The sequence below is a fragment of the Neoarius graeffei genome, chromosome 2 (genome assembly GCF_027579695.1).
Source record: "Neoarius graeffei isolate fNeoGra1 chromosome 2, fNeoGra1.pri, whole genome shotgun sequence".
Classification (NCBI taxonomy): Eukaryota; Metazoa; Chordata; class Actinopteri; order Siluriformes; family Ariidae; genus Neoarius; species Neoarius graeffei.
Window position 1 is genome coordinate 44609146 of NC_083570.1, and position 22330 is coordinate 44631475.

General features: G+C 39.8%; 2 protein-coding genes across 3 annotated transcripts in view; one reads left to right on the forward strand and one right to left on the reverse strand.

The window, feature by feature from the left end:
- The window catches only part of chpt1 (choline phosphotransferase 1), a 43628-nt gene extending 31254 nt beyond the window's left edge, over positions 1-12374 (forward strand). Inside the window, exons 6-8 of the mRNA XM_060907870.1 lie at positions 3375-3533; positions 9335-9460; positions 11397-12374. Of these exons, the coding sequence (XP_060763853.1) occupies positions 3375-3533; positions 9335-9460; positions 11397-11513 (402 nt within the window). The 3' untranslated portion in view covers positions 11514-12374. The remainder of the gene's footprint in view (positions 1-3374; positions 3534-9334; positions 9461-11396) is intronic.
- Positions 12375-21173: 8799 nt separating this feature from the next.
- Positions 21174-22330, reverse strand: part of gnptab (N-acetylglucosamine-1-phosphate transferase subunits alpha and beta) — a 103432-nt gene continuing 102275 nt past the window's right edge. For both annotated transcript variants that reach the window (XM_060914291.1, XM_060914292.1), the window contains one exon: positions 21174-22330. In XM_060914291.1, the coding sequence (XP_060770274.1) occupies positions 22265-22330 (66 nt within the window). In that variant the 3' untranslated portion in view covers positions 21174-22264.

Below are 22330 nucleotides of genomic sequence, written 5' to 3' on the forward strand. Positions count from 1 at the left end.
TCCCCCTCATACATTATTTGCCTACTGCTATGGAACACACTTTCATAAGCCTATTTAGATCTGAAAACTGATGCCTTATGGAACAACCCATTTCTTCATTCAGTATCAAAATAAAAAAATAATTTCCAGTCATACTTATACTATAGCCATTCTATCATCTTTGTCAAATGTGTATTTGTAGAGTAATTTCCAATGGAATCAAGTGCAACCAAGGCTGTAAAACAGACAAAAATACATTTTTTTCTTTCTCTCTTTGTACAAATCTAACTAGATGTTTGGTAATAGGCTAACGTATTAATTCCTGTACTGGGAAATTCACACAACCACAAACGTTTTCTTCTTTTCACATCCAATATCTGGCACAAAAAAAAAATCACTATATTTGGATATCCAAATATAGTGATTTTTTTTTTTTTTGTTAGGCGCGCAGGACTGACACCGTTCTGCGCAAGCGCAACACAATCGCACTAGAAAGCATGTTCAAGCTGCCAGTGTAGCTGCAGTCTTCTTAGTTGCGAATTATGAGTATTTCCACTTTTATTTCTATGTGATACACAAGTTTTGATCGGCAGAAAATCGGCATATTTTAATTTTGACCGGCCGGTCATGGCCGATCACGTGAAAATCGGCCGATTCCGATCAGCAGCCGGTCAATCGGTGCATCTCTGTTTTTTACCTTAGTTTTTGCCTTTTTGGTGGTAATCTTTGAATCATTCTTTAGTTGACATTCAAGGAATAAATTGCAAAAAACAAGCTGGAGGTTTTTATTTTAAATATTGAACTCAACACTTACCTCAACCAATACTAAAATGAAATAAATAGTATAATGTAACAACAAAATAATAATAAAATATCATAATTAGAAACCAAGAAACCAATTAAGGTAACACCAAGGCAACTAACAGTAATGAAAAAGCATTACCCTAATTGGTGCAAAGCCTGCATGCCCTATCAGAACATTTAATTCTGCGTGGCTTCCTGAAAAAAACCTCAAGTGTCCTATCGTAAGGGAAGTCATTGCTGAAGCGGGATAAACGGGATAATGCAATAAGGCCAGTTCCTCGCGTCAAGCTGCTACTGTATGTATCAAAATTGGTTTATAGCCTGACTCAGGGATGTCCGTTTCCTGTAAGCCAGGAAGGCTATGATAAAGCTCATCACGAGCACGACGTAGGCTACCTTTTAAAATAAGGGGTCGGAAGGCGAATTAGGAAGGCTGCGTTATTTTTAATTAGCCTAACAGGCCTACTTGCTGTCCGGGTATATGTGCACTGGCAGGCCTGTGTACACGCCTCTCCGTCTCTCCCTGGGTGTGTGCGCACGCGTGTGAACGAGAAGAAAGAGCACTATAAATGAACGGAACGATATGCAACGGAATTTTTTTTTTTCAAAATCGCGAGTCTGATTGTGTGGCGATAGGAATCCATTGTGTAGCGCTGCGCCACACAATGGTCTATGTATGGGAAACTCTGTAATCTAACCTCCAATCAGAAAAAGTTGTGATTGTACTCATCTCATCATCTCTTGCCGCTTATCCTGTTCTACAGGGTCGCAGGCAAGCTGGAGCCTATCCCAGCTGACTACGGGCGAAAGGCGGGGTACACCCTGGACAAGTCGCCAGGTCATCACAGGGCTGACACATAGACACAGACAACCATTCACACTCACATTCACACCTACGCTCAATTTAGAGTCACCAGTTAACCTAACCTGCATGTCTTTGGACTGTGGGGGAAACCGGAGCACCCGGAGGAAACCCACGCGGACACGGGGAGAACATGCAAACTCCACACAGAAAGGCCCTCGCCGGCCACAGGGCTCGAACCCGGACCTTCTTGCTGTGAGGCGACAGTGTTAACCACTACACCACCGTGCCGCCCTGTCGACATCATCATTATTTAATTGTTTGACCTCATTACTGGCCCTAAATTGCCCCCATCCCAACTTTTTTTTTGGAATGTGTTATTGGCTTGAAACAGGAATGGATGTACACTACCGTTCAAAAGTTTGGGGTCACCCAGACAATTTTGTGTTTTCCATGAAAAGTCACACTTTTATTTCCCACCATAAGTTGTAAAATGAATAGAAAATATAGTCAAGACATTTTTCTGGCCATTTTGAGCATTTAATCGACCCCACAAATGTGATGCTCCAGAAACTCAATCTGCTCAAAGGAAGGTCAGTTTTATAGCTTCTCTAAAGAGCTCAACTGTTTTCAGCTGTGCTAACATGATTGTACAAGGGTTTTCTAATCATCCATTAGCCTTCTGAGGCAATGAGCAAACACATTGTACCATTAGAACACTGGAGTGAGAGTTGCTGGAAATGGGCCTCTATACACCTATGGAGATATTGCACCAAAAACCAGACATTTGCAGCTAGAATAGTCATTTACCACATTAGCAATGTATAGAGTGGATTTCTGATTAGTTTAAAGTGATCTTCATTGAAAAGAACAGTGCTTTTCTTTCAAAAATAAGGACATTTCAAAGTGACCCCAAACTTTTGAACGGTAGTGTATATTAACAAATGAACTGACGTTGACCAGACAAAACATGAAATATGTTGGGTTCATTCTGTCTGCAAGTCAAATTAAAGTTAGAAATCACTGCTTTCTTTTTTTTTTTTTATTTGCATTTTCCATGCCATCGCAACTTTTTCTGATTTGGGGTTGTATTTTCCATGCAGTAGTTTTCTTTATCGGATTATTTCACTATATTTAAACAGTGACGTTTGAGTTTTGTACCGAAAATGTCTGAACAACTAATTAAAGCTTGCAAATTGACGGGAGCATATTTAAAATAGGCTGGCTGGTTTTATTCGTTCATCGTAGGTCATGGAAATTCAGCTTTTTAATCCGTGAACAAGTCAGGGAAGAGTTTAGAAGTGTGACATTTGACTTGGTGTGGGAAGCCTGTCCATGGTACGAAGAGAGAGACAATATTTTACCTTCCTGTCCGTTCATAAAATCATCTTTTTGCATGTATTGCCGATTAGTTGTAAAGATTTTCTGTAATCCATGAATAAAAATGGCATGAGGAGGGGTGGAGTGTGCCATCACAAGAGGGCGGTAACATTGCTTGACTGATTTGCATAAGTGATGTGTATCATGACACATCATATGCACCTATAGCGGGGTTGAACCAGAGGGGGCGCTACAGAGGGTTCAACATTTATTTTCACAGTTTGAACGGATGGTTGTTGTTTTTTTTTTTTTTTACTTTAAAAGCAGTTTTTATCTAAGAGAAAAAAATCCTCTTTAATGTTCCATTGACAATAGCACTGAATGTCATAAACACGCCACAGTTCTGTAATCCTCTCCTGAGTCAAGGATGCTGTATGTGGTGTTCTTATGTGAAGTCTTCCCTCCACAGGACACCAGTGTGTTGTCTCCTGGCCTGCACATAGGCCTCATCCTTACCCTGGCCTTCATCATCTTTAAGAAATCCCCCACCCAGCTGTTTGAGCATCATCCCTGTCTCTACATCCTCACCTTCGGCTTGGTCATCGCCAAGCTCTCCAACAAACTGGTGGTGAGCAGCTCTTATGTTTTCTCTTACGTTTCATCTGATCACCTATGCAGATTGCAGTGAAGTTCATTCATCTTTATTCAGCACTTATATATATATATATATATACACACACACACACAGGCCACATTTTCCATGGAATAAAAACGTGTTCTATTCCCTTCTAGTGGGTTTATTGATAGAATGCAGTATTATCATCGTATCGCTTATCCTCCATGTATTGCGCCGCTCTCCCCAATGGAGAACGAGCGTGCAATATTGTTAGAATATTGCATGTTAGCAAGACAACACGACATCACACGTCGGAGCTCATGCGAAGATCCAATGACAAACAGAAAATAATTTCTTTACGCTCCGGTAAAGAGAGAAGACGAGGCTAATCCAGTGCTAGGATTAAGCACAAAATAAATAAACTGAAGACGCGCTGAACACCTGAAAGGCTACCAAAACTTCATTATATATTCTTCACACATATTTACAAGAGAAAAACAGACCAACGGACATCAAAAAACTGGAAAAGAGACACATCGGAGATGTAAAACTTCCGCACTAGGGAGTCACTGTGACGGTTTGTAAACAAACATGGCTGCCAGGTTTGCTTCGTTAAAAGTGCAAGGTTTTGAGAGAATTTTGGCTGCTGTTGTGTGTAGCTGTCAGTGTTGATTTTAAAAGTAACTAAGTAAATTACACAGGGAAAATATTAATAATACTTGGCCTGACTGCGCTAGCACTGGCCCTTGCTAACACTACACCGGCTGGAAGGTAACCGGATTGCGGCGCTAACAGCACAGAGTTGCAGGTAAGGTAGCGTCGACCTTTGAGAATGCTGATATGAAGAGTGTGTATGTATAATAAATAATAATAATATTGGCTGGCTTTTTTTCGTGGTCTATCAGATATATTCCATTCAGCTAGCATGATATTGAATGAGTTGAAGATGAGTTCAATATCATGCTAGCTGAATGGAATATATCTGATAGGCTGGCTTTTTTTTGTGGTTTATTATTATTCATTCATCTCATTATCTGTAGCCGCTTTATCCTGTTCTACAGGGTCGCAGGCAAGCTGGAGCCTATCCCAGCTGACTATAGGCGAAAGGCGGGATACACCCTGGACAAGTCGCCAGGTCATCACAGGGCTGACACATAGACACAGACAACCATTCACACTCACATTCACACCGACGGTCAATTTAGAGTCACCAATTAACCTAACCTGCATGTCTTTGGACTGTGGGGGAAACCGGAGCACCCGGAGGAAACCCACGCGGACACGGGGAGAACATGCAAACTCCGCACAGAAAGGCCTTCGCTGGCCACGGGGCTCGAACCCCGACGTTCTTGCTGTGAGGCGACAGCGCTAACCACTACACCACCGTGCCGCCCCATTATTATTATTATTATTATTATTAATATACATGCACGTTCCTTTCAGGTGTTCAATGCATCTTTTCTCTTTCAAAATTTCATACATGTCAACCCCTCACGGCTCTCACCTGTACTCCCTGGTAAAGAAATCCATAATTTCCATACGAAATCCATAGTAATATTTCATGCATAATAAAAATGTATCAGATCTTACCTAATATATGCACTGGTTTATTTCTGTACATCCATATGTACTGTTAACGCTCAATTAAACAACAGTCTATATCAGTTCAACAAAATTTAGTGTCTCTTCTCACATAATCCAATAATTTGGGGTTCACTTGGCACGTTGTTCAGCAATGTTCCTGATTGTATGAACATGTTGCACTTCTACCCAACTTTACATGTTCATGGGTTATCTCAAATTTGCAGCACTGTTCATCTTGGTCTGCAGGAGTGCAGTTAGAGTATCTGCATTCATGTTCTTTCTGCAGTCAGTGTGGATCTTCCTCACCTGGGAGAACACCCTCTCACAATCAGCATTGCTGTGTGGGAGACAGCAATGCTGTCATCACTTTTTTCATGGTGGGGAACCTTACTTCTCCCATGGCTGTTTTCATCTTTAAGATGTTAACCCACACTAGGGATCGACCGATATGTTTTTTTCAGGACCGATACCGATTATTATGGAATTGGGATGCCGATAACTGATATGTGCAACCGATAAATGTAAACATTATAATTCACATGAAATTAAACATAGCACACACTGACACAGACCTTCATATCCATGAAATGTATGTTTAATTGTAAAATTGAACATGAAATTTTGTGCAGGGAGATGCCAGCAGCATTTGTACAATAAAGTCAAACATTAGTTAGAATAAAATGAGAAACAAAATAATAATAAAATAAATATTCACCAATAAAAAAATAAATCACTCCCTACTATATTACAGCTCACCATTTTCAGTGGAAAATAAATGAAAATACACTCTGTATTCTTTTACACTAAGAACTAAGTAAGACTTACCAACTTCAAGTAGTTTTTAAATAACAAATCAAGTGTAGGGAGCTGCCTGCAGCATTTTTTAAAAAGTAAAATCAAACATAAAGTATGCTATCACTCCCTATTATGTAACAACTTAAGTAACCATCTACATTCTAATGCTTTTAATGCCCAAGCCTAATATTCCCAATTTAGGATTATATTGTAGTGAAGGAAACATTACATGTAGTTTCAGCGAGACTAGTTGGTTGTAGGCTAATTCAAGTGCTTCCTTCCGTAAGCTAAGTTTGCCTGGCTACACAGATGCAAATGGACAATTTTAACGAGTAGTAGATGAAGAATGTAAACATATAATGATGTTGTGCTTTTTCAACTTGTGTGTTTGTAACTTATTGCGGCAAAAGCAGCGTGTCCTTACCTTGAAGTGGGATCTGCTTCTGCCCGAGTGCCTGTACGGCCGCCTTGAAACCGTTCACAGCGTTTAGCTACGCGTGTTGATTGGCTGTATCCCTTGTGCCGCTTCTGCCCGAGTGCCCGTACGGCCGCCTTGAAACAGTTCACAGCGTTTAGCTACACATGTCGATTGGCTATATCTCTTGTGCCAAACAAATCAGATGTTGTGGTGGGCGGGACCGTGTTCTTGAACTCAGAGAGGCGAGTGCAGGAAAGGACGTGCAGTGACAGTCGCGTTAGGAACGAAATGGCTGCAAAAAGGCATGTTATTGGCATATCGGTGGAAATTATGGCCAATACCGATAACCCTAAAAATGCAGAATATCGGCCCGATATATCGGCCAGGCCGATTATCGGTTGACCCCTAACCCACACCATGTCAAGTCTGATCCTGTTCCCCTGAGAGTCCACCAACTTGAGCTGTGAGTCTTCCATCAGTTGAAAGTCCTCATACTCTTCCTTTAGCTCCTCCAAATCAACAGAGGAGTGAATTTGTTGGCCAGTGATACAACTGAAATAAAATCTGAAACAATATAGTCATGATAGTAATATAAAATACTATAAAAGATTTTGAATAAAAAAATTTCTTGTTTAAATGTGGTTAATTGTTTAGAATTTGAACTAGATCATATCTTTTAATGTTTAGAAATCTAATATATCCTAAGAGCATTTTCAGGAACCAAAGAACTGCAGAATGAACCTACTGTTGACATATGTAAGGTCAGCTCTCAGTTTGGGATCCCGAACCTTCAGATCTGACAACACTTGGTCCTCAAAGGGGAATCTCTTCAGCATCTTCCCAACCACAGAGCAGTAGAAAGATTTTGCCTCACTGAAAATCAAGAATAAAACCTTTGTTGATACAAAGGTACAACCTTTGTTGGCTTTTGCGTGAAGAAATTAATTGACGGCTGTCTCTTTTTCTGGTTTGCATTCTTCACATGCATTTGAGATTTCATGTGTTCCCTCACGTCGTAAATTCCAGAGGCAAACACTTTCACGTCTCTACAACAAATTGTGCAGTTGACATACTCGGCACCCATTTTGGAAGCGATAATTATTCCATTGAATGTTTCTGTCCATTCGGGAAGAAAGCGACCTCCAGTTTTAGACGTTTTTAGTTTTTTCTTCGGTGGTGCCGACATCTTGACCTGTCTATTGTTATACTACATGTACTGTTATTTCCCGCTCGGTGTGCAGGAAAATCACAATTGCGCATGCTCAGACATTAGGAATGGCTTGTTGGTACTAGCAGAAATACCAGTTGAGTAATTCTAAATGTAGAAAATGGCGGCTCCCATGCATTTTCGTATTTCATGATGATTTTTTGATGGTAATAAATCAAAATAATTTTAAGGTGAAAATGTAGAAAAATCCATAGTTGAATACCACTACGCCCGTACCATTTTTAAAATGGCAAAATCCGTAGGGAATACGGGAAATCCGTAGGGGTTGACGTATGAAATTTTGCTTCCGTATTTAACGAAGCAAACCTGGCGCCCATGTTTGTTTACAAATTGTCACAGTCGCTCGCTAATGCGGAAGTTTTACATGTCCGATGTGTGACGTCATGTTGTCTTGACAACCATGCAATATCGTAAACCATATTCAGCACTCATTCTCCATTGGGTAGCGTGACGTAATACACGTAGGATAAGCGATTATATTAACAATATTGCATGCGATCAAACCAAATGAATGAAACCTGCTAGAAGGGAATAGAACACGTTTTTATTCCTTCAAAAAAGTGTCCTGTATGCACTGTATAATCATCACCGATATTTCACTCCAATGACGTCACTCCCGGTGTTTTCCTGCTGACTAGACGCACATTGTTAAAATGGCGAGGTGGTTCAAAATTAAAATTCTTTTAACTTGCACTTTTTTTTGTCCATGTAATATAAAGAGCATTTACATGGTGGCACAAAGATATGAAGTTTATCATCTTGTGTTGAAAAATATAACATTCCAAAATGTCTAGATATTTTCCATCCATATTCACTGGATATGAGCAATCACGTGCTCTGATTGGCTCCTCTACTACTAGGCTATCAGCTCATATACTGTGAGTAGAGAAAAACAAAATGGCGGCGCGTGTTGCTGAACCAACCGAGGATGAAATAAATAAAACTACTCGAAAACAAAACCCCTCAAATAGAAAAAAACAGCAACAAAATATGAAATAAAAGTATTTGATGCTAAGAACGTATCTTTTTTTTCCCCAAGAAGAATAATAATAATTATTATTATTATAGCATTTTACACAAATTGATCCTGTTATTTCACTGGTTTGTTTACATTCTAAGCGGAAATGATTTTGTCGGACGTTTTGTATCAAGTTTTTATTTATCGAATTTGCAAAAAATAAAAATGCTCTGTTTCTCAAAATCCAGGGAATGTGGATAGAATAAAACAGTTATTCCACTCAATCCCATCGTACATGGATTATAGCCAACTCGGTGCTACGCGCCTCGTTAGCTATCAGGTCATGTGCGACTCAATTTCGTGGAATAACTCATCTCTCAGCTCATTATCTCTAGCCGCTTTATCCTGTTCTACAGGGTCGCAGGCAAGCTGGAGCCTATCCCAGCTGACTACGGGCGAAAGGCGGGGTACACCCTGGACAAGTCGCCAGGTCATCACAGGGCTGACACACAGACACAGACAACCATTCACACTCACATTCACACCTACGCTCAATTTAGAGTCACCAGTTAACCTAACCTGCATGTCTTTGGACTGTGGGGGAAACCGGAGCACCCGGAGGAAACCCACGTGGACACGGGGAGAACATGCAAACTCCACACAGAAAGGCCCTCACCGGCCCCGGGGCTCGAACCCGGACCTTCTTGCTGTGAGGTGACAGCGCTAACCACTACACCACCGTGCCGCCCTTCGTGGAATAACTGTTATATATAATTTCTTTCCTACTGCATCACTTGCTAAAGGCATTGTATGTGTTCTTTTTGTTCTAGGTTGCTCACATGACCAGGAGTGAGCTTCAGCTCAGTGACCCGGCCTTCATCGGCCCCAGCCTCCTCTTCCTCAATCAGTACTTCGGCAGCTTTATTAATGAATTTGTTGTCCTCTGGATTGCTTTGGTGAGGAAATCTGACACTGTTAACAGTTAATTTAATCCATTTTAAAGATGTGATGCAAAAAAGGGAAAAGGTCTGAATACTTTCTGAAGCTAGTGTATGAGCCGGGATAAGATAGCACGTATGCGTAATTTACAACCCCGATTCCAAAAAAGTTGGGACAAAGTACAAATTGTAAATAAAAATGGAATGCAATAATTTACAAATCTCAAAAACTGATATTGTATTCACAATAGAACATAGACAACGTATCAAATGTCGAAAGTGAGACATTTTGAAATTTCATGCCAAATATTGGCTCATTTGAAATTTCATGACAGCAACACATCTCAAAAAAGTTGGGACAGGGGCAATAAGAGGCTGGAAAAGTTAAAGGTACAAAAAAGGAACAGCTGGAGGACCAAATTGCAACTCATTAGGTCAATTGGCAATAGGTCATTAACATGACTGGGTATAAAAAGAGCATCTTGGAGTGGCAGCGGCTCTCAGAAGTAAAGATGGGAAGAGGATCACCAATCCCCCTAATTCTGCGCCGACAAATAGTGGAGCAATATCAGAAAGGAGTTCGACAGTGTAAAACTGCAAAGAGTTTGAACACATCATCTACAGTGCATAATATCATCAAAAGATTCAGAGAATCTGGAAGAATCTCTGTGCGTAAGGGTCAAGGCCGGAAAACCATACTGGGTGCCCGTGATCTTCGGGCCCTTAGACAGCACTGCATCACATACAGGCATGCTTCTGTATTGGAAATCACAAAATGGGCTCAGGAATATTTCCAGAGAACATTATCTGCGAACACAATTCACCGTGCCATCCGCCGTTGCCAGCTAAAACTCTATAGTTCAAAGAAGAAGCCGTATCTAAACATGATCCAGAAGCGCAGACGTCTTCTCTGGGCCAAGGCTCATTTAAAATGGACTGTGGCAAAGTGGAAAACTGTTCTGTGGTCAGACGAATCAAAATTTGAAGTTCTTTATGGAAATCAGGGACGCCGTGTCATTTGGACTAAAGAGGAGAAGGATGACCCAAGTTGTTATCAGCGCTCAGTGCAGAAGCCTGCATCTCTGATGGTATGGGGTTGCATTAGTGCGTGTGGCATGGGCAGCTTACACATCTGGAAAGACACCATCAATGCTGAAAGGTATATCCAGGTTCTAGAGCAACATATGCTCCCATCCAGACGACGTCTCTTTCAGGGAAGACCTTGCATTTTCCAACATGACAATGCCAAACCACATACTGCATCAATTACAGCATCATGGCTGCGTAGAAGAAGGGTCCGGGTACTGAACTGGCCAGCCTGCAGTCCAGATCTTTCACCCATAGAAAACATTTGGCGCATCATAAAACGGAAGATACGACAAAAAAGACCTAAGACAGTTGAGCAACTAGAATCCTCCATTAGACAAGAATGGGTTAACATTCCTATCCCTAAACTTGAGCAACTTGTCTCCTCAGTCCCCAGACGTTTACAGACTGTTGTAAAGAGAAAAGGGGATGTCTCACAGTGGTAAACATGGCCTTGTCCCAACTTTTTTGAGATGTGGTGTTGTCATGAAATTTAAAATCACCTAATTTTTCTCTTTAAATGATACATTTTCTCAGTTTAAACATTTGATATGTCATCTATGTTCTATTCTGAATAAAATATGGAATTTTGAAACTTCCACATCATTGCATTCCGTTTTTATTTACAATTTGTACTTTGTCCCAACTTTTTTGGAATCGGGGTTGTAAAACTGTGACCATGTTTCACTTTTAGCATGGATGTTATGAGCTCTAAAGCATTCTGGTTGATGTTGACTCTCATCAGGAACAATTTACACAGCAATACTGTTTAGACAAGGCCGTGTCACACCCTGAGGGAGTCACGAGGGTGTGAAGTTTCTGCTGAGGGAAACCTCCTAATGTTGTATTTGTGTTTCTTGTTAAACAGATCCTGTCTGTGGTGGACCTGACATGTTACTGCACAGGTGTATGTCTGCAGATTGCCTCCCACCTGCGCATCCGAGTGTTCAGTATCACCCCACAAAGCCACGCCCATAAAGACTGACAATTTGCCCGGCGGGAGGAGGAGGCGGGGCCAAGCGAAGATGCTGCCCCACTTCTCAAAGAAGAGCAGGAGAACCAAACCCACAGCAGCCTGGACAGTGTGGAGACCATTCATTAACCAAAAGACCTGAACTGAAGCACTTACACTCAGCCAGTTTTAAGTTTGCTGAACCACTGGATAAGAATTGTACATGCAGATACAGAAAACGCACCCGGGTGCTATCTACCACCTGTCTGGGAATTGTTCAAACTGTGATACTTTGCTCTATTTAAGTCTTGCCAAATTCATTCTGTTTATTCAGCTCGTAGATTTAAGAACCAATCCAACTTTAAAAAAAAAAAAAATTGTAATGAAGTGCCAGTGTAAACTCACTATTGTACACCATTTGCAGTGTTGACCATTCTGTAAGCGTGCTCTCGTATGCTCCACAATGGATAATTTCTTACATATTTTATATCCAAACAGAAATAATGCCAACGTTCCAACATTTCCATTAATTTCCCAAACAGTTTTGTTTAATTCGTATCCCTATACTGTAAAACAAATTCTAAAAAAATTGTCATGTGATCGTTCAGTGATTTACAGCATTTGTATTTATTATTAATTTGACTGGATTGGGTGTGAAATTAAGTCAGGTCTTGGATGGAAGACACACAATTGTCAGGGACTATGGGTAAACCGGGACCAGGATCGTGTTTGTGCTAAAAACAGGACGCTCCCCAACCTGCAGCTCCAACGTCTACCAGTGTGAACTGATGGACTGTCCTGTTTTATGATGCACTCACAACACTGCCTGCTTTAAATATCTCCTCCCAAAGGGCTAATCGTGCAAATAAATTTTAAGTGATTTTGTGTAATAAACTTTTCATCGTCTTGCATTATTTCCAATCTTGACATGATGTTGGAACACTAAATGTAAAGGTTCCCCCAGCTGGAACGGCTTCTCGAGACCAATGCCCTCGTGCCACCTGCAGAATTCTGGGGCGAAAAAACACCGCGAAAAAAACAGACCAGAAAACCAGAGATTGGCCGTTTATTCACAGCTTTTTCACCAAAGATACAGCATTCAAAAAAAACCCTTTTATAACAAATTATAATCATAACAAATGTCTGTTTATCTCTCTAAAAGGCAGCTGTGTTTGTCTGTTGTGTCTGTCGTGTGTGTGTGTGTGTGTGTGTGTGTGTAGAGGGGAGGGGGTAGGATGTGTATGTGTTGTGTGTGCGTATGTGAATGTGTTGATATCTTGTGCTAAGTCAGCAAATCACATCTTAATCCCATCAATATGTCATCTCACTCATTATCTCTAGCCGCTTTATCCTGTTCTACAGGGTCGCAGGCAAGCTGCAGCCTATCCCAGCTGACTACGGGCAAAAGGCGGGGTACACCCTGGACAAGTCGCCAGGTCATCACAGGGCTGACACATAGACACAGACAACCATTCACACTCACATTCACACCTACGCTCAATTTAGAGTCACCAGTTAACCTAACCTGCATGTCTTTGGACTGTGGGGGAAACCGGAGCACCCGGAGGAAACCCACGCGGACACGGGGAGAACATGCAAACTCCGCACAGAAAGGCCCTCGCCGGCCACGGGGCTCGAACCCGGACCTTCTTGCTGTGAGGCGACAGCGCTAACCACTGCACCACCGTGCTGCCCCCCCATCAATATGTCTGTGAGTGAAACCTTGGATCAATCATAAGCAATATATTTCATATCAACAGATGTTTTTTAACAACTCAGCAACTCAACATTTACGCACGTCAAAGCGCGAGATGTTTTTACGACAATTCTACTATGTTTAGTCTTAGCAAAGAAGTGTCTTCTCCACTGGAAGAAGGTCACAGTAACTTTTACAGGAAGCCACACAGGAACAGTCAACAACGGATCTAAGAAGCTAAATATTAAAATCATAAAGTCTTAACAATCCTAAATTACATTCTGCATTCTAAAACTACAAAACTAACTTAAATCACTTAATGCAGCTTTAAATCTAACAGTCAATCATTTCAATTTCAAATTCAACACTGGAGAGACTGGTTAAATCTCACAATCCTAAATCACGTTCTGCAGCTATAAAACTAACTTAAATCATGGCTTTAAATCTAACACTAAATTTTTCTAAACATCTGTGGGAAATTGTTGAGTCGCGTCTCCCCCCGACCAAAAGAGGATTATATCATGGCGATTTCCATCTATCTGTCCCTCCCTCGCTCGAAGGGTGCTCACCTTCTGAAATGAACTCCTCTCACAATATTTGGAGGAATTTCACAAAACTTGGCAGGATTCTTTGTTATATGTCAGTAATACGCATATTTAATTTCGTTCAATTGGGTCACATTTTACCAGAGTTACAGCCCTTGATTAACAAAATTATACTTTGACAATTTCATGAGTGTGTTTTCCTTCTGAAATCAACTCCTCTCACAATTTGTGGAGGGATTTCACCAAACGGCATCGTTATGTGTCAGTTTTGTTCAATTCAATCACATTTTACCAGAGTTACAGCCCTTGATTAACAACCTTGTACTTTCACATTTTCATGACGGTGTGCTCGCCTTCTGACTTCAACTCCTCTAACAATTTTTGGACGAATTTCTTGAAGCTTGTCAAAAGGCCTTGTTACATGACAGTAATACGCAGATTGTGATTTAATTTTGTTTGTGAAAAATTTCCCAGACTTTTGACCCCTGATTAAATAACTTGTACTTTGATAATTTCATGAGGGTGTACGTACTTCTGAAATCAACTCCTCTCTCAATTTGTGGAGGAATTTCACCAAACTTGGCAAAAGGCTTTGTTATATGACAGTTATACGCAGATTGAAATTTAATTTAATTTGGGCACATTTTACCAGCGTTATGCCCTTGATTATTAACAAACTTTGGCAATTTCATCAAGGTATGCTTGCTTTCTGAAATCAACTTCCCTCACAATTAAAAAAAATTTTTTTATTATCCCCTGTTGGCTGAAAGGCCCGAAGGGGAACTACGTTGTGGTGATGTCCGTCTGCCCGAGGAAGGATGCTCACCTTCTGAAATCAACGCCTCTCACCATTTTTGGAGGAATATCATGAAACTTGGCAGGATTCTTCATTATATGCCAATAATATGCATATTGCAATTTTGTTCAATTCAGTCGCATCTTCCCAGAGTTATGGCATCGTTGCCAGTGGGGGATACTGTGCTCTCAGAGCACTCTTGTTGGGGTTATCATTTTGAAAAAACAAGGTTCCCACTCTGTCGAATGCCAGATTCCTGGACTTTTCCCTGACTTTCATTGACGAGGAAGCTGAATTTTCATGCCCCATAATGAATTTAAAAAAAAAAAAAAAAAAAAAGCAGGCTCCAAGGGGGGGGAACCAGCCACAGTATTTTAAACCCAACGATTTGCAATGTTTTATTTACTAGTAAAGACATTTTCAGTCCAAAACATTCACTGCTTAAATAAAAAGAAATAATCTGATAAAGAAATATTACATGATGAATGGCAATGAAATTTTAAACATGCTACAAACCTCCCTGATATTTCATTTGCCCCCCCCCCCAAAAAAAAATAAAAAAATTATATATATATATATATATATATATATATATATATATATATATATATATATATATATATGAGTGATTCCACGCTTATGGGTACTGAAATGGGGACATGAACTTATTTTTAAAAATTCACCTAAAACCATTTCTTTTTTTACCATCAGGTCACAAAACATGTAATCTTTAATGAATGATATGTTAAAAGATAACTTTAATTTTCTGAGATGTAATAAAAACATATTTATATGCCAAAGTCAGAACGTAACAGAAGTGTTGTGGACATATATATTCTCAATTTTAACAATGTAGAATTACTTTTTGAAACATAGGAAGGTGATGTTTTAGCAAATATAATTAATAAACATGTGTAGTAGAATAAACATACACATTCTTTCAATAAGATTAACATGGTATATAGCTGGATTGTAATTAATTTGTAACAGATGCGAGATGGACAATCGTAACAGAAGTAATGTAACAGACATCATTTTGGAACTCATAGGCTTGACTTTGGCATATAAATATGTTTTTATTACATCTCAGAAAATTAAAGTTATCTTTTAACATATCATTCATTAAAGATTACATGTTTTGTGACCTGATGGTAAAAAAAGAAATGGTTTTAGGTGAATTTTTAAAAATAAGTTCATGTCCCCATTTCAGTACCCATAAGCGTGGAATCACTCATTTTATTTATATATATATATATATATATATATATATATATACACACACACACACACGATTCTCCATGACTGGAATAGACTTTTAAAATTCCATGATATTCCACGACTCAGGGGAACCCTGATAAACCCTCATGTGTGATATTTCTTTCTAACCATTCTTAAAAATAGTGAAGTTTACATTTACAAACATTTATTTCTGAATGTTTTTTTTCCCATTTGCTTTACTTAAAATGAACCCTTAAAGAAGAGGAGCAGTTAGAATCCGGTCGAGATGATTCACAGAGGGTGCAAAGCGTAATCAAGTATATCAAGAAATAGTATAAGAAAGATTTTCTTGCTCATGATATAATCTCGCGTTGGTTAATGTCTTCATTATTACTCTAAAATAGTTAAAAAAAAAAAAAACTTTTGAACAGCTGTATCCAAACTTGTGTGTATACACACACACACACACACATCATGATGGGTGCGGTCTCTTCCAGGATGACTCCGCCCACACCCACAAGGACTAACTGAATGGTTTAATGAGCATGACATTGATGTAATTCATTTACTGTGGCCTGCAGGGTCATAAACACCTGTGGAAGATTGTGAAGTGGTAGACTCTCCACTACCGTCACCACTGTCTTCAAAACACCAGCTGGAGGAAGTAAAGTTACGGATGGTCTTCATCCTCCAGTACAGTTCCTGAAAATCTATAAAGACACACTGAAGTTGTGCTGGTGGCTCAACCCCTCACTGAGAAACAACTTGGTTTTTCTTTTATCTTGTTTCTATATCAGCCTTGACTGTACTTTAAGCCACTTTACATATAAAAAAAAAAAAACATTGTCTAATTGAATAAATCTATATTTTACATAAAAACAACACACAATCTGATTCGCACCTGTGCCAAGTTGATTCCTGTATTAGAATGTGAAACTCACAGCAGCTGAAATAATAAAGACCACACAGACATCAACCAAATCTCTAAACCAAGGAATGCATTCATGCAATATTTTCAGAAGTTGTTTTACACTTAATAAATTTATTTAAAGCTTAAAAATAGCCAGTGTTTCATTTTGCCCCACAAAAAAAAAAAAATAAAACCAAACAAAAAAAACCGTAGAGAGAATTCAACCTTATGACCTGCACTTTTTCCAAACACATCTCTCCGCTAATTCGGATATACAGTCGTGTTCAAAATAATAGTGTGTTTAAAAACGTGAGTAAAGCTCAAAATCCTTATAATAGTTTTTTATTTCCATGCATTGGGAACACTGCACATTATATTCTACATCAAAACATGAAGAAAAATGTATCAATATTTTAATTACTTTACAGAAAATGAAGAAAAATGAACATTGGGCTGTTCAAAAAAATAGCAGTGTCTGCATTTTTTCATTACAAACTCAAATATTGACTGTATAAACTGAAAAAAATCTTTAGGATTTAGTATTCCTGTGAATCACTAAACTAATATTTAGTTGTATAACCACGGTTTCTGAAAACTGCTTCACATCTGTGTTGCATGGAGTCGACCAACTTCTGGCACCTGTGAGCAGGTATTCCAGCCCAGGATGATTTGACAACATTCCACAGTTCCTCTGCATTTCTTGGTTTTGCCTCAGAAACAGCATTTTTGATGTCACCCCACAAGTTTTCTATCGGATTAAGGTCCGGGGATTGGGCTGGCCACTCCATGACTTTAATTTTGTTGGTCTGGAACCCTGATGCTGCTCGCTTACTGGTGTGTTTGGGGTCGTTGTCTTGTTGAAACACCCATTTCAAGGGCATTTCCTCTTCAGCATAAGGCAACATGACCTCTTCAAGTATTTTGATATATGCAAACTGATCCATGATCCCTGGTATGCGATAAATTGGCCCGACACCATAGTAAGAGAAACATTCCCATATCATGATGCTTGCACCACCATGCTTCACTGTCTTCAGAGTGTACTGTGGCTTGAATTCAGTGTTTGGGGGTCGTCTGAAAAACTGTCTGCGGCTCTTGGACCCAAAAAGAACAATTTTACTTTCATCAGTCCACAAAATGTTTTTCCATTTCTCTTTAGGCCAGTCGATGTGTTCTTTGGCAAATTGTATCCTCTTCAGCACGTCTTTTTTTTTAACAGTGGAACTTTGCGGGGGCTTCTTGCCGATAGATTAACTTCACACAGGCATCTTCTAATTGTCACAGTACTCACAGGTAACTTCAGACCGTCTTTGATCACCCTGGAGCTGATCATTGGCTGAGTCTTTGCCATTCTGGCTATTCTTCGATCCATTCGAATGGTAGTCTTCCATTTTCTTCCACTTCTCTCTGGTTTTGCTGTCCATTTTAAAGCGTTGGAGATCATTTTAGCCGAACAGCCCATCATTTTCTGCACTTCTTTATGCGTTTTCCCCTCTCCAATCAACGTTTTAATCAAAGCACGCTGTTCTTCTGAACAATGTCTGGAACGACCCATGTTTCTCAGGTTTTCAGAGAGAAATGGATGTACAACATGTGCTGGCTTCATCCTTAAATTAGTGCCACACGATTGACACCTGTTTTTTCACAGAATGAATGACCTCACTAATTGAACTCCACACTGCTATTATTTTGAACACGCCCCTTTCACTTAATTATTCGATTACACAGACTCGGGAGCATGCATATCATGAATGTTGGGTCTGTTGGTTTTCTACGACTCTACTACACCTACTGGTAAATTATTTGCCATGTAGTAATATAATTTCCACCAAAAACAGTGATTGATCTGGTTAGTCATGTTGGACTGCTATTATTTTTAACACAACTGTACATTGGATGGATGGACGGAGATCCTCTGTACTTGTTGCACATAGGTTTTTTTTTTTTTTAATACATGATGGACAATGGAGGGATGAACGATGGAGGGACAGCCGATGGAAGGATAGACGGACAATGGAGGGATGATGGCAGATAGACAGATGATGGAGGGATGGAGGAATGGACAGAGGATGGAGGGACAGCCAATGGAAGGATAGACAGATGATGGAGGGATGGATGATGGTGAATAGAAGGATGTTGAAGGGATGGAGGATGGTGGATAGGATGGAGGGAGGATGGAGGGACATCCGATGGAAGGATAGACAGACGATGGCGGATAGAGGGATGTTGGAGGGATGGAGGATAGATGGACGATGGAGGGACAACCAATGGAAGGATAGACAGACAATGGAGGGATAGATGATGGAGGAACAGCAGATGAAAGGATAGACAGACGATGGCAGGATAGACGGATGATGGAGGGATGAACGAATGAAAGAGGACAGATGATGGAGGGAGGATGGATGGATGCAGATCCTCTGCACTTGTTGCACATAGGTTTTTAAATATATTACGTTATTACTGAAAGCCAGAAAAGTTAATTTAAAAAATAAATAAATAAACACACACACACTTGGCACCTTTGCAATCTGCATTTTACATTTGACAAACAACTTAGTGCTGCTTCTATACAACCCCGATTCCAAAAAAGTTGGGACAAAGTACAAATTGTAAATAAAAACGGAATGCAATGATGTGGAAGTTTCAAAATTCCATATTTTATTCAGAATAGAACATAGATGACATATCAAATGTTTAAACTGAGAAAATGTATCATTTAAAGAGAAAAATTAGGTGATTTTAAATTTCATGACAACAACACGTCCCAAAAAAGTTGGGACAAGGCCATGTTTCCCACTGTGAGACATCCCCTTTTCTCTTTACAACAGTCTGTAAACGTCTGGGGACTGAGGAGACAAGTTGCTCAAGTTTAGGGATAGGAATGTTAACCCATTCTTGTCTAATGTAGGATTCTAGTTGCTCAACTGTCTTAGGTCTTTTTTGTCGTATCTTCCGTTTTATGATGCGCCAAATGTTTTCTATGGGTGAAAGATCTGGACTGCAGGCTGGCCAGTTCAGTACCCGGACCCTTCTTCTACGCAGCCATGATGCTGTAATTGATGCAGTATGTGGTTTGGCATTGTCATGTTGGAAAATGCAAGGTCTTCCCTGAAAGAGACGTCGTCTGGATGGGAGCATATGTTGCTCTAGAACCTGGATATACCTTTCAGCATTGATGGTGTCTTTCCAGATGTGTAAGCTGCCCATGCCACATGCACTAATGCAACCCCATACCATCAGAGATGCAGGCTTCTGAACTGAGCGCTGATAACAACTTGGGTCGTCCTTCTCCTCTTTAGTCCGAATGACACGGCGTCCCTGATTTCCATAAAGAACTTCAAATGTTGATTCGTCTGACCACAGAACAGTTTTCCACTTTGCCACAGTCCATTTTAAATGAGCCTTGGCCCAGAGAAGACGTCTGCGCTTCTGGATCATGTTTAGATACGGCTTCTTCTTTGAACTATAGAGTTTTAGCTGGCAGCGGCGGATGGCACGGTGAATTTTGTTCACAGATAATGTTCTCTGGAAATATTCCTGAGCCCATTTTGTGATTTCCAATACAGAAGCATGCCTGTATGTGATGCAGTGGCGTCTAAGGGCCCGAAGATCACGGGCACCCAGTATGGTTTTCCGCCCTTGACCCTTACGCACAGAGATTCTTCCAGATTCTCTGAATCTTTTGATGATATTATGCACTGTAGATGATGATATGTTCAAACTCTTTGCAATTTTACACTGTCGAACTCCTTTCTGATATTGCTCCACTATTTGTCGGCGCAGAATTGGGGGGATTGGTGATCCTCTTCCCATCTTTACTTCTGAGAGCCGCTGCCACTCCAAGATGCTCTTTTTATACCCAGTCATGTTAATGACCTATTGCCAATTGACCTAATGAGTTGCAATTTGGTCCTCCAGCTGTTCCTTTTTTGTACCTTTAACTTTTCCAGCCTCTTATTGCCCCTGTCCCAACTTTTTTGAGATGTGTTGCTGTCATGAAGTTTCAAATGAGCCAATATTTGGCATGAAATTTCAAAATGTCTCACTTTCGACATTTGATATGTTGTCTATGTTCTATTGTGAATACAATATCAGTTTTTGACATTTGTAAATTATTGCATTTCGTTTTTATTTACAATTTGTACTTTGTCCCAACTTTTTTTGGAATCGGGGTTGTACATTCTATACTTACATACACTTTTGAACACTAGATTTTCAGTAGTTCTTCAGAAGTTCAGAGGAAAATGGACATCGCTTCACTTCAAGGAGACGGTACGAACACAAGCGTGGCTTGGAAGGATGAGTGACCATGCTGCTATTTCACACGCAAGAAATCAGCACAATGGCTGAAAATACTCATCAAAAAAAAGTTTAATTCTCCTCAAAAGTTATATTTAAAAAAAAAAAAAAAAGATATTTAGAGAATTCAACCTTATGACGTGAACTTTCTCCAAAAACAGCCCTTTACGAATTTGGGCATGCATGAATTGAAGTGTTGATGGATATAGAGCCTCTGTACTTGTTACAGTTTTTAAATACATTAAATTTTATTACTGAACACAAGGAAATTTAATAACCAAAAATCAATCAAAAATCACATTTAAATTAAACAAATGGAGAGGAAAAAAAACCATACAAAACTTCATTTCACTTGCCAGCCATTTTACACTTTTCAGTTTTTACTAACATTTCAACTTATCTAAAAAAAAAAAAAATTTTTAATTAAAAACTAAAAAGTATTTATTTGCATGGCTAATAAGAGGACCGTTTTAAGTTCAAGTCAAGTCTTAATACGCTCAGTGAGTTTTAATGATTTCCTACAGATTCTGTATGTGATTATTAGCATGTCATTTGTCCCATCAGACATCAGGAAACACTACACACACTCCGCAGTTTAAAATCAGGCTGGAAAACAGTAGACGTTATTGGACATCAAGGTAAAGATCAGACGGCTGTGTGAACGTGCCTCAGAACTCCGGGGGAAAAAACAGAGGGTCAAAGAGGAATGCAGAAGACTACAGCACGATGACACCGTAATGAACTCGAGCCCTCGTTAACACATCAGAAAGAAAGCAAATTTTTAAAAACAGAGAGAGAGGAGGGGAAAAAAAAAAAAGTGACGATGCCACAAAGATTGGAAACAATCCCTCACATTTCGCTTCTCAGTTACAGTAGAAGAAGCGAAGATAAAAGGCACTGGTGTGCAGGATGAAGAGACGGAGCAGGACAGCTTCAGTTTAAAAAAAAAAAAAAAACTAAACCCCGATTATAATTTAAATTCCTGTTTGACCCAATTGATGATACAAACAAACAAAAAGCAGCGTGACATTAAAAATGTCCACAGTCTTCCACTGAGTTCAGAACAGTAATCGCACAAAACGGAGTGTTTGAGTTCATCTCCACACCTTCACATAGAGGAAGCATGCAGTTGTCCTAATCCGTCATTCAGTTTCTCAAACTTTGGCAAGAGGTTTCTTTTTCTGCTCTTCCTCCACTGGGGAAAGAAACGAGGGAGGCTGCACAGTCTTAGTTCACAACCCTACAGGACTTCACTCTCTCACAGAAAGCAAAGCGAACAAGGAGGAGTGTGTTAGCTTCTCTGGCTGTGTTCTCTCGGCGTCACACACGTTCGGTCTCCTTGCTGAGCCTGCGCCTGGGGAAGAGCCACCGCTTCAGCACGATCAG